At 49.4% G+C, this 13,223-nt stretch overlaps 1 protein-coding gene across 3 annotated transcripts in view; it reads left to right on the top strand.

Moving 5' to 3' along the window:
* The first annotated feature begins 265 nt into the window (after nucleotides 1–265).
* LOC148033163 (ARM repeat superfamily protein) overlaps nucleotides 266–13,223 on the top strand; it is a 169,839-nt gene continuing 156,881 nt past the window's right edge. For 2 of the 3 annotated variants that reach the window (XM_087681033.1, XM_087681032.1), the window contains exon 1: nucleotides 268–506. In XM_087681033.1, coding sequence (XP_087537159.1) covers nucleotides 356–506 — 151 coding nt within the window. In that variant the 5' untranslated portion in view covers nucleotides 268–355. Of the gene's footprint in view, nucleotides 507–13,223 lie in introns of all 3 variants that reach the window. The other variant, XM_087681034.1, reaches the window with a different exon arrangement.

The raw sequence follows: 13,223 nt of genomic DNA, 5'->3' as shown, positions 1-13,223 counted from the left end.
GTACCTATCAAATTTACATTTATTCACCAAATAATTAACGAGATTACGATAAATAGTTTAACATTTTCACCTTGCAAGCATTGAGTTGCATCCTTTGAGGGGTCACTTCGAGCCAATTCTTCTTGTCTCCTTTAAAACCGTATGTAGGTCTAATGCTTTTTGTATTTGATTACATGACGGGATCGTTGCTTAGGGTTAAGCGTAGTCGCAAGCAAAGCGGAAAAATTTCAAAAATTACTTTTATAACGAGAAGAAGAAGAAGAAGAAGAAAAAGAAGAAAAGCTTTATACGTAGGAGGGAGAGAGGAAGAAGGAGAGGGGGACGAGGAGAAGAAGGTGGTCGTGGGCGGGCAGCCATGGCGACTGTCCTAGCGTCGCAGCTGCAGGCTTTGGCATCCGCAGAGACAAATACGCACTTCAAGAGCAGCATACGACCTTCTATCCTTTTCGACGCTAAAGAGGCTGCCGACATTGATGTTGCCACCATCTTCTCGCTTGCTTTGTCAGGTACTAAAAAAAGCGCCTTGAGAAACTAATGTTTGCAATTTGTTAATGACACAAACAATGAATAAGCAAATATGAGCTCTCAATGTACAATTGTACACTACTGTGAACCTTTCTTCGACGGAGGTTTGCTCCTTACGTTTCCATTGACTTCTATGGACAACCGTAGCAGTAACTTAGCTTCCAACACAATTAGTAGGTTCTACAAACTGTTATTCGTGCTAAATTCTTTGTGGCCGCTACTAACTGAATACTCAGGGGTCGATATAAAAGGCGTAACTGACACTTGAGCTATCCTGTAGACAAAAAGCCTCCGTGAAAATCATGCCTCATGATGCAGAAATATGTGACACTAAAGGATCCATTGGGACCTAGAGAGCCAGAATTCCATAACCTCCCACCTGCTTGATGCACTCAACTACTCCAATGGACTGCTCGTAGAGAACAGTCCCCAGAAAATGAGCTTTTGGTAGGGCTGGTAGCATGTTGCAAAGCCGATCCTGGATATGTATCACTTGAAGGGTGAAATGCCTGAATAATATTACTAGACTCACATAGGATAGTCTGCTATTGTTTGTAGAGGGTAGCCGTATGTTCAACGTAGTCTCATTACATGAGTTGGGGCTTAGAGAAAATCATTTGGGCAATTATGAGTATAAAACCTCGAACTCTTGTGTCTCTATTCGACTGAGGTAGAGGGTATGAGGTGGAGAGTGTGTCATACTCCATATGGATCCTGAACTGCAGCAGCTAGCTCTGAAGATGGGCAACTGATAGAGGAGGGACAGAATGATGTATGCAGCAGCAGTTTGCTGAAACCATACTCTGCTGCCCACTCTTCGATACATGGTGACTGAGTAAAAATTGATGATAGCTACTTGGAAGTGGCCTGATCTGCAAAATGCAGCCTATAGAGGTTGGCGACTGCTGTAGATTGCTCCGAAAGGGCTGGAAAAAGGTCGTTTGTAAATACAGCATATGCAGGCGTGGGGCATCAGGAGCTGGGTGATGGTTGGCTGTTATAGTAGTGGATGATGGTGCTAGCTGATGAACTTGTAAATACAGGATGGGGCTGAGTGGTGGGCAGGCCCGTCTATTTATGGATGAGTGGATCCTCCCAAATTAGGGTTTGTCATGTGGGACATAGACACTTTCTAGGAAAGTGATCTTTTAATGATAACTTTGGTAATTAGCATGTTTTGGGGTTGTAATAAAGAGTTAATCAGTATATAATGCATTTTTTAGTTACCAAGAAGGGATTACAAAGCATAGATCAGTCTGTAACCATCCTAAGGGATGGTTGTAATAAAGAGGTAATCAATATATAATGCATTTTTTAGCTACCAAGAAGGGATTACAAAGCATAGCTCAGTCTGTAACCATCCTTAGGCATCCCATCCCAAAGCAACCAAGGCATTGGGGGGTACACGTTGGCTATCCAAGGACTTATCAAGACTACTGATGCGATGGTTTATCTTACTAAGGGAGCCCAAAGGGTCACCCTAGAGAGGCCAAGGAATTGAAAAAAAAGTGCTCGTTGGTTGCCCAGTGGCCAACTAGGTTCTACAAAGGCAACGAAACCTCTTTTGAGGGGGGGGGGGGGAGATTATTTTGATCGTAATTAAGTATTTGTCCCACAGGGGGAAATAAAAGGGATGGTTAGATTTAATACACCACCAAATAGATAAGCTATCCTAACCACTCGTGGGTATAAGTGAAGAAGAAAAGTATTGGGAGTATGTATGTAGTGCTGCCATAGACACTGCCATGGGATACTGACATATGATGCTGTGAATATGATGGATCCAGAGTTGACCACACTCTAATGGAAAAGGAATAAATATATAGATACATATTTACAATAATAAAATGCCAATGCATAGAGTAACGCAAAGGGCTGTCAGAAGTGGATGTAGCAATGGAAGCATAAAAGAATGTTGAAATAAACTATTGAACACAAGACAAAAGAGTGAAAACATAAGAACATTGCAAAGGTGAACTTAGAGATATGCTCACGAAATGGAAACCATACACCAAATACGAGACAGTCGTGTATAACAATGAGTCACTAGCTCGTGGACATTGGCACCAGCTTCGTCTCTCCAATAGGACCTTGCACTAGAATTTGCAAGTGGTGAATGACTAATTGTAGCGGAGGGAGCATGAATATAAAGTCAAAAAACATGCCAATAATGTGATAAGGTCAACCAACATTTAATGTTGGTCGGCCAGCAAAATAAATGTCCAAACGATCACCATAATGACAAACCAAAAATACCTAAAATACTCAGTAATATTTGTCCCACTAAAACATATCCCGTGATCTAGACTCACTCATAAGTTGACTATATTGCTAACACTCTCTCTTAGATCATGGATGATCCGATATAATACAATGATCCAATGATAAGGATTCATTAAAGTCCATATAATAAAGACCACCAAAATAGGACCATGGATACCCAAGCAATGGGTAATCAAGCCACTACCAAGGTGCCTTGGAGAGAACTTGATGATGTCGATCATACCAACTCTTGAAAATAAAGAAGACCCATAATAGCTGTCAGTATTCGTCAACAATGCCTCACAGTAGTATACATAATCATCTAGTAAAAAATGCCTCAGAGCATATGTGAATACGGATTTCCCGCCTTTGGCCAATACCACCAAAGTGTCTCCTCATGTGAGCTCCGATTAGGAGCCAATTCTACTCTTTGCCAAGTAACAGTTCATCTTAAACATGGAGGTCAATCCTGTGAGAGTGCGCAGCGAAAGAAGAACACGAACACAGAGGAGAGGAGAGAGGAAGCAGAGAATGAAGGAAGAAGGTCTGCACTGACTGAGATGAATGCTGAATACACTGGAATGGACAGAACAGTCCCTGCACGCAGCCCGGAGCGTCAGTGAGGGAACCAGGACAGACTGGAAGCAGAGGCAGCACCAATGCCGGAGACGGAGACGGAGGGAGCAGTGCTGAACCTGCAGAGCATGAATACTGGATTGACTGGGGGGGCAGCTATAAATAGCCCCCAGCCAGAAAACTGGCCGACCAGCTAAATGTTAGCAGTCATGTTTGTCATGCCTTGTCATCTCCTGCCTGTGAGCCTCAGTCTGAGTCAGACGAGGACATTAGGAGCTCTGACATGTCTGTCATGTGTTATGATGGAGGAGGCTAGTCACAGTCTCGACTGGCTGTCAGTTTGCATTTCTATGCATTCCCTTTATTTGTCGGGGTCCAGTGTGCATTTTTAGGGCAGTTTCTGCATTTCCCAGGCTGCCCACACCTGCCAGGCATTGTCCCCCTGTTTCGGGATTTTTTGGCCCCAGATGTGCCACGTCAGCATTTTGCGACTGCATTTAATGCAGTCGGACTGCATTAAATGCAGTCGGCCCATTTTTAGGGCCCCTGGGGCAGGTCGGCCAGTTTTAGGCTCTTTTGGCTATATATAGCCAGCCTCCCACACTTGGCTGATCATCTCTCTTCAGCAGGTGCACACTCCGACGTCCTTCTCCTCCGTCTTTGGTGCTGCCATCGTCATCAGCCTGATCTGATTCCCTTACTGACGCTTCGGGCTGCGTGCAGGGACTGATCAGTCCATTTCAGTGTATTCAGCATTCATTTCAGTCAGTGCAGATTTTCTTCCTTCATTCTCTGCTTTCTCTCCTCTCCTCCGTGTTCGTATTTCCTCTTCCGTTGCGCACTCTCACATGGTATCATCGCCAAACTGAGAGTACACGGAGCTGAGTTTTACGCGGGAGAACACCCACAACTTTGCGTTTGCTGGTCCCGACGTCTCCAACAGCTGAGGCGTCATCCTCTGCACCATCTCCTTGATCAGGGCGGCCTGTTTTGGTGTCAACAAATTTGCGTTTGCTGCTGGCGCCTTCTCCAGTGGCTGCCACGTCATCACCACCCTCTACCTGCCTGCGTTTACAGCCTGGGCGGCCCTCCTCCAGCTGGGCGACACCCTTCCAGCCTGCGCCTTGCTGTTCTGGCTGTTGTTCCTTCGTCCGGCGGCTCTTTTCCTGCTGGCGACTTCTTCCCAGGCTGCGTTTTCAGGCAGGCGGCTGTTTTTCTGTGGTGATTGCATCCTCAGCATTTGCGTTTGACAGCATCCTTGCGTTCTGTGCAAGGCGGCCAGCTCAGGAGCTTTTGGTGTTTGCGTTTCGGCACCGGCAACCTTTCCTTGTTGTGTTTTGGTGTTTGCAGATTGGAAGATGTCTTCTCATCAGTTTACAGGTTTTGATGGCTCAGATGATGAGCTTTTGTCTCGACATTCATCTGAACGGAGGCGTGATTTCTATCGCGAGGACCGTCGTCCGGAGTCTATTCCTCTTTCCCGTCCCCCTTCTATTCATGTATCTCGGCGATCCCCTTCCAGTGGGCCGAAGATGCAGCCTTTGGTATCCCCTGTACAGGTACCCGTACTTCCTCAGCTGCCCAAAGAGGACCGGTTGGATGGCTCCAACTTTTCTCTATGGTCCTGCAAGGTGGAGTGTATCTTGGACTCCTTCGATCTTTGGGAGCTTGTTTCTGTTCCTATTCCCCGGCCTATGGTGGATCCCTCAAATGGGACATCTATGGATCGTGCAGCCTTATGGGATCGGCTCAATTCTAGAGCCCGATCTTTCCTCTTTTTGAGTTTGCAGGATTCTGTCCTTGTTCATGTTCACAGGTTGAAGACTGCAGCGGACGTATGGCAGAAGCTCGCGTCTCTCTATCAGCAGAAGACGTTTGCCCACCGGATATCTCTTGAAAAGAAGTTGCGGATGCTCGCTATTGATGATAGTCCTTCCATGAAGGACCACATCAACAGATTACAGGATATGAGGGATGAGCTTGCATCCCTCGGTCGGACGATATCTTCTGAAGACATGGCTATGATTCTTTTGACTCAGCTGCCATCGCCTCGGTTTGATGTCTTCTACACCAGCCTACTTACATCGAGGACCCGTGAGAAGCTTCTATGGGAGGAGTTATCCCCGCTTGTCTTGGAGCATGACGAGCGACTCAGAGAGGTCAGTGCTAGTGGATCCGACTCCACTAGAGCCTTTGTTGCAGGTTCGGGAGGACAGAAGAAGAAGAAGAAGTCAAAGGCTAAGAAGAAGGACAGTTCTTCAGGCTCTGACACAGATTCAGAGAGCCCGAAGTGCCCACACTGTGGGAAAGGGACACATCCCGAGGAGAAATGCTGGAAGAAGTACCCTCACCTTCGTCCGGGAGCGAAGGGTGGATCTACATCGGAGCCTTCTTCTACCTCTACACCAGCTGTTACCCATGAGTCAGTGTTCCTTCATATCCATGCTTTGGAGGAGGATCCTTCTTCCGTGGCTACGGACAGTGGTGCTTCGAGTCATATGACTCCCCGAGGTGATTTGTTACAGGATCTCCGTCCATCAGAGGGTTCAGTCACTGTTGGTGACATTTTATCGGTGCCTATTAGTGGTGTTGGCACATTGCCTTTGTTTACCGACCGACCTTCGAGCTCCTTTTCACAGGCCCTACATGTTCCGGATTTGGGCCTTCCCCTCCTCTCAGTTTATGGCCTTACGAGGCTTGGCACACGAGTGATCTTCACCGAGCATGCCGTTGTTATTGAGGATTCTCTTACAGGAGCTGTCTTATCTACAGGTTGGCAAGAGAGCGGGCTTTACAGGCTCCATTCCCCTTCTTTGATGCAGGGTCCTCCGAGGCAGTCTATTGCTACACCCGTTCCCGCTTGTGCACCTTCTATTCCACAGGTTCCTTCCCATCCCCCACCTTCTCCTCCGGTGGTTCCCTCGTACCTCCCATCCCTTTCAGAGGGGGACGATCTCGGTGATGCGGCTGTGGATTCCCTGGCCCCTAGTGTTTTAGAGGGGGCTTTCCAGGATCGTGAGGAGCTCCTTCAGCGGCAGTCTACATCGACAGACTTCATCGACATTGGCATTCCTCTTGCCACCCCAGGATCTATTTCCTCTTCGGCCTTCAGCCACATCCAGGATTTGAGAGGGGGTGTTAGCAGTCATGTTTGTCATGCCTTGTCATCTCCTGCCTGTGAGCCTCAGTCTGAGTCAGACGAGGACATTAGGAGCTCTGACATGTCTGTCATGTGTTATGATGGAGGAGGCTAGTCACAGTCTCGACTGGCTGTCAGTTTGCATTTCTATGCATTCCCTTTATTTGTCGGGGTCCAGTGTGCATTTTTAGGGCAGTTTCTGCATTTCCCAGGCTGCCCACACCTGCCAGGCATTGTCCCCCTGTTTCGGGATTTTTTGGCCCCAGATGTGCCACGTCAGCATTTTGCGACTGCATTTAATGCAGTCGGACTGCATTAAATGCAGTCGGCCCATTTTTAGGGCCCCTGGGGCAGGTCGGCCAGTTTTAGGCTCTTTTGGCTATATATAGCCAGCCTCCCACACTTGGCTGATCATCTCTCTTCAGCAGGTGCACACTCCGACGTCCTTCTCCTCCGTCTTTGGTGCTGCCATCGTCATCAGCCTGATCTGATTCCCTTACTGACGCTTCGGGCTGCGTGCAGGGACTGATCAGTCCATTTCAGTGTATTCAGCATTCATTTCAGTCAGTGCAGATTTTCTTCCTTCATTCTCTGCTTTCTCTCCTCTCCTCCGTGTTCGTATTTCCTCTTCCGTTGCGCACTCTCACACTAAACTGGCCGACCTGGCCAGATCTGGCCGACTGTGGCCAGATCTGGTCCGACTGGCCAGTTCTGGTCCGACTGACCAGAACTGGTCCGACTGCCCAAAATAATGGGCAGTCACCCCAAAAACAGCCCAGATTTGGGCTGTAAAATGCCCAGGGCTGCATGCTGACTAAGGCAGCAGAAAAACACACTGACAGAGCTCCTCTGTCTCCTGTCAGACTCTGACAGGAGCTCACAACCAGGAGATGACAGACTGAGACTAAATAAGAGCAGGCTAACACCCCCTCTCAACTCCTGGGAGAGTCTGAAGACCCAAGAACCGCATGTGATGAAGCAAAGAAGCCTGAGGCAAAGGCTTCGTAAAGAGATCAGCTGCATTGGCCGCCGTAGGACAATAGACCACCACCAGCTCCGAATCCACGATCCGCTCTCGAACATAGTGATACTGAACCTCAATGTGCTTCGTACGAGCATGAAACACCGGGTTCTTGGCCAGAGCAAGAGCACTCTGGTTATCCACGCGCAGCTCCGTAGGTCCGGTCTGGGAAAAGCCAATCTCCGCGAGTAAGCGACGGAGCCAAACTGCCTCCATAGCGGTCGAACATAGGGCCCGATACTCAGCCTCTGTAGAAGAAAGTGCCACAGTAGGCTGCTTCTTGCTGCTCCAAGAGACAGCACCAGATCCAAGAGTGAAAGCATAACCTGTAGTGGATCGTCGCGAATCCACATCACCTGCCCAATCAGAATCACTCCATCCAGAAAGGGTAATCCCATCTCCATACATGATTCCAAAGGATCGAGTCCCCTGCAAATAGCGAAGAACCCGCAAGGCCGCCTGCCAGTGATCCTGGGTAGGAGTCTGCATAAAGGAAGACAATAAAGCCACCACAAAGGAGATATCCGGCCGAGTGTGAAGTAGCCAGATAAGAGAGCCGACAAGGCACCTGTAACGGGTGGGATCGGTAAGAGGAACTCCAGCTGTCAAAAGCTTGGACTCAGGGTCCATAGGGCATGAGATAGGCCGACACTCAGCCATATCAAACTCCAAAAGAAGCTCGGAGATGTACCTGTGCTGCGAGATAAAAATGCCCTGTGCCATCTGATAGATCTCCAGACCTAGAAAGAAGTGAAGGATCCCTAGATCCGTCATGTCAAACTCCTGCTGTAGAATGGACCGTGTATGCTCCACCTGCTGAGTGTCGCTCCCTGTAATAATAAGATCATCCACATACAAGATGAGGAACACCGAAAGAGAATCCACAACCCGTAAGTAGAGGTTGGGATCATAAGCGGAGCGCGCAAAGCCACTCTGTAGAAAGAAGCGGTCAATCCGCTGGTACCAAGCATGAGGAGCCTGCTTTAGGCCATAAAGAGCCTTCCGCAGCCTGTAGACATGATCCTCCTTCCCCTGCACAAGAAAACCAGGAGGCTGTGAAACATAAATCTCCTCCTCAAGAACGCCATTCAGAAAAGCAGACTTGACGTCCATCTGATAGACAGGCCAACGGTGGTGAGCAGCAAGAGCCAAAAGCACTCGGATGGTGGACATCCTGGCTGTAGGAGCAAAAGTCTCAAAGTAATCCAACCCTGCACGCTGGGCAAAACCCTTGGCAACAAGCCTAGCTTTATGCTTGTCCAAGGAGCCATCTGCAAGATATTTGGTCTTAAAGACCCATTTCACACCAATCACCTTTCGTTTCGCGGGACGCGGAACAAGCTCCCACGTATGGTTTCACTCGATGGAGTCGAGCTCGGCCTGCATAGCCTGTCTCCAAATATCCTGTGCAAGAGCCTCCTCCACAGTGGAAGGTTCGGAATCCTGAAGAATCTGTGACATAAGAGCATAGTTCACACATAGTGAACTGTCCCGCTGGGCCTGTAAACGGGCTGATCGACGAGGACCTGTAGAAGAAGCAGGAAAGTGAGCAACACCTGAATCCTGCATGAGCCGGCGATACCATAAAGGAATCCTGAGAGACTCCTTCTGTGAGGGAGACCGGGGGGTCTCCGGAACCTGTAAAGCACCCAAATCGGAGAGGGACTCCCCCTCACCGAGTGAAGGTAAATCCTCCGCATCTGAAGAAGACTGTATATCCCGTGAAGATTCCGAAGAGGCGGTAGAAGAGCTCGTAGAAGACGAAGGCACATCCACAAAAGGGGAAAGGGAAACCGAAGGAGGAGGAGGAAGAGGGGGGGTGCTAAGGGTGATCCTGGAAGGAAGTGAAGAGAGAGAAGGTGGGGGAGGGTCCGTCGATGATGAAGAAACATCGGAAATAGAACCATCAATCGGATCCTCAGAGGCCGAAGCCTCATCAAAGATCACATCCCTGCTCACCTCAACCTGCCGCGTCGTCGGGTCGTAGAGCCGATATCCCTTCGTGGTCGTACTATAACCAACGAAGATAAGCTTTCTCGACTTAGAGTTGAACTTCGTCTTCCTCTTCTTCTTGTCCACATGGACAAAAGCATCGCACCCAAAGATGCGAAAATGGGACACGGAAGGCTTCTTTCCAAAGAAAGCCTCATATGGAGTCATGTCCTGTAACGCCGAAGTCGGAGAGCGGTTGCGTATATGCACCGCTGTAGCCACCGCCTCACCCCAAAGGAAATGAGGAAGACTCCTATGCTCCAGCATAGATCGGGCCATCTCAATCATGGTCCGATTCGCACGCTCCACCACACCATTCTCTGATGGTGTGTTCGGATGGGAATACTCCACCCGAATACCATGATCCCTGCAAAACTGAGAGAAAAGGTGAGAAGTGAACTCTCCACCATGATCAGCTCGAACACCACGGACTTTGGAAGTTGTTTGGGTCTCCACAAACACCTGCCACTCACAGAAACGGGAGTACGCCTCGCTCTTATACTCCAAGAAATAAGGCCACACATAACGACTAAAGTCGTCCACAATCAGCATCAAATACTTGGCCTTCCCAAGGGAGGCCGTGCCCATAGGTCCGCAAAGGTCGGTATGAACCAACTCAAGCGGTGAAGTAGCCCTCCTAGAAGCAACCTGCGGGTGAGGCTGCCTGTGCTGCTTGCCCCTCAAGCAGCTAGGGCACAAAGTGTGAAGAGGAGGGAAATCAGGAAGTCCCTCCACCATCTTCCTCCTAGAAGCCCGGCGAAGAGAATCAAGGTTCAAATGACCATACCGAGCATGCCAGAGCAGCCCAAGCTCATGGGAAGTCCGCGCAGCCAAGGCTGTGAGCGTATAAAGCCCACCCTCCTGTGTACCTGTCCAAAGGGCATCACCTGTAGAAGCATCCTCCACTGTGACTTCATCCTGAGTAAAAATGACGCGGGTACCTAACTGAGTAAGACCATGCACAGATAATAGGTTAAAACCCAAATCAGGCACATAGAGCACTTTGGCGGAGGAAGACCGCCTGTCTGAAAACATAGGTAAAGTCCCCACTCCATGAACAAGAACTGTAGAATTGTCACCAATGGTGACTGTACCCCCTCTGGAACGAAGATCCTGAAGCCTATCCTGACGGAAGGTCATATGTGAAGATGCTCCACTGTCGACGAGCCAAGGCTTCTCCTGTGTGGTAGAAGCTAGGGCAGTGTCTTCCTCAACAAAGAGATGCACAAACGCAGATTCTGTTGTGGCTGGGGCCGCCTTCGAGTCCTTCTCCTTAGGCTTCAAATGGGGATACTTCTGCCAACACTTCTCCTCGGGATGAGTGCCCTTCCCACAATGGGGATACTTGGGCTTCTTCTCCTTCGCATCCTTCTTATCATCCTCCTTCTTGTCCTTGGACTTCTCCTTCTTTTGTTTCTTCTTCTTGCCACCACCTGTGGCAGCCGTAAATGCCTTGGTGGAGCCACTGGCTCCCACCTCTTTGAGTCGCTCGTCATGCTCCAAGACAAGCGGGGAAAGCTCCTCCCATAGGAGAGTCTCACGGGTTCTCGTAGTGATGAGGCTGGAGTAGAAGACATCATATCGGGGTGATGGCAGCTGAGTCAACAGAATCATCGCCATATCCTCAGACGATATCAGACGACCAAGAGAGGCAAGCTCGCCTCGCATATCCTCCATCTTCGTGATGTGCTCCTTCATGGAAGAAGAACCATCAAGACTGAGCATCCGCAACTTCTTCTCCAGGGAAATCTTGTGGGCAAATGTCTTGTGCTGATACAAAGACGCAAGCTTTGTCCATACTTCCGCCGCGGTCTTTAACCTGTGAACATGTACAAGAACAGAATCATGGAGACTCATAAAAAGAAAGGAACGGGCTCGAGAGTTGAGCCTATCCCATAAGGCTGCACGGTCCATAGAGATGCCATCGGACGAATCCACGGGGGGTCGGTCGATGGGCGAAGAAACAAGATCCCATAGATCAAAGATATCAAGAATGCAAGCCACCTTGCATGACCATAGGGAATAGTTGGAACCATCCAACTTGTCTTCCTTCGGAAAGGAAGGGAGAATCGGCACCTGGATAGAGGGAATCAAGGAAGGCATCCGCACAGTTGATGCAGTCTTCACTGAAGAAACCTTCGCAGTAGATGGAACCCTCTGAGATGCGTGGACTGAAGAAGGACGAGTGCGAGGAGGGTCATCCCGATGTCGAACTTCACGATAGTCCCGCCTCCGCTCAGAGGAATGATGAGAAAGAAGCTCATCCTCTGAGTCTTCAAAGCCTGAAAACTGGTAAGACATCTTCCAATCTGCAAAATACCTAGAAAGTTGTGCCGCTGTCGAAATAGGACCAATAGTGTGGTCACCAACCACCAAGATGCAGGCTGAGAGTGCCTACAATCACCTGGATCTGCAAAACGCAAATAGATCTGATGCAGAACACCAGAATCGAGACCAGCAGCACCGGGAACTTGCCCAGACAGAGGTTGCCTGCAGGAAAGGAGCAGCCGGGGTAGAAGCGACCTGCAAAACAGCAAAACGCAAGCTGGAGGAGGGTCGCCCTGCAGCAGAAGAGGTCGCCTGGCAGCAAACGCAGGGTTGCTGCGTCACTGGATGACGTGGCAGCCCCTGTGTACAGCAAACGCAGGCTGTATAGCCTTCTGATGCAGTCGCCTGGCTGGGATGGACCTGTTGGCAGCCGCCTGAAGGAATCGCCTAGCTGTTGTGGAACTGTGGGCAGCAGCAGTAAGGTATTTCTCTCGTCCTCCGTGCTCTCAATCAGGCGATGATACCATGCGAGAGTGCGCAGCGAAAGAAGAACACGAACACAGAGGAGAGGAGAGAGGAAGCAGAGAATGAAGGAAGAAAGTCTGCACTGACTGAGATGAATGCTGAATACACTGGAATGGACAGAACAGTCCCTGCACGCAGCCCGGAGCGTCAGTGAGGGAACCAGGACAGACTGGAAGCAGAGGCAGCACCAATGCCGGAGACGGAGACGGAGGGAGCAGTGCTGAACCTGCAGAGCATGAATACTGGACTGACTGGGGGGGCAGCTATAAATAGCCCCCAGCCAGAAAACTGGCCGACCAGCTAAACTGGCCGACCTGGCCAGATCTGGCCGACTATGGCCGGATCTGGTCCGACTGGCCAGTTCTGGTCCGACTGACCAGAACTGGTCCGACTGCCCAAAATAATGGGCAGTCACCCCAAAAACAGCCCAGATTTGGGCTGTAAAATGCCCAGGGCTGCATGCTGACTAAGGCAGCAGAAAAACACACTGACAGAGCTCCTCTGTCTCCTGTCAGACTCTGACAGGAGCTCACAACCAGGAGATGACAGACTGAGACTAAATAAGAGCAGGCTAACAAATCCTAGCTCTAGGATTTAAAAACCTGTCACAATTTGGTTTATTTATCAGGGAAGTCCCTCTCTGGAATCTATGCGCCTGTATATTTTTATAGATGAGCTCACTAGCCCCACCTCACTATCTTGTTACACTCCCTCTTTGGCATCGGAGAGTCGTGAGGGATGACCATATCACTTGTACTAGAAAATAGTTGAAAGAGGGGTTGCCAAATACGGATTTTCCGCCTTTGCCCAAGACCACCAAAGTGTCTCCTCATGTGAGCTCCGATTAGGAGCCAATTCTACTCTTTGTCAAGTAACAGTTCATCTTAAACATGGAGGTCAATCCTAGCTCTAGGA

Source organism: Lygodium microphyllum, chromosome 7 (genome assembly GCF_053477565.2).
Source record: "Lygodium microphyllum isolate KBCC chromosome 7, Lygodium_microphyllum_v1.1.10, whole genome shotgun sequence".
Lineage (NCBI taxonomy): Eukaryota > Viridiplantae > Streptophyta > Polypodiopsida > Schizaeales > Lygodiaceae > Lygodium > Lygodium microphyllum.
The sequence above is the reverse complement of the archived record's forward strand: the minus strand, read 5'-3'. Positions and strand labels throughout refer to the sequence as shown.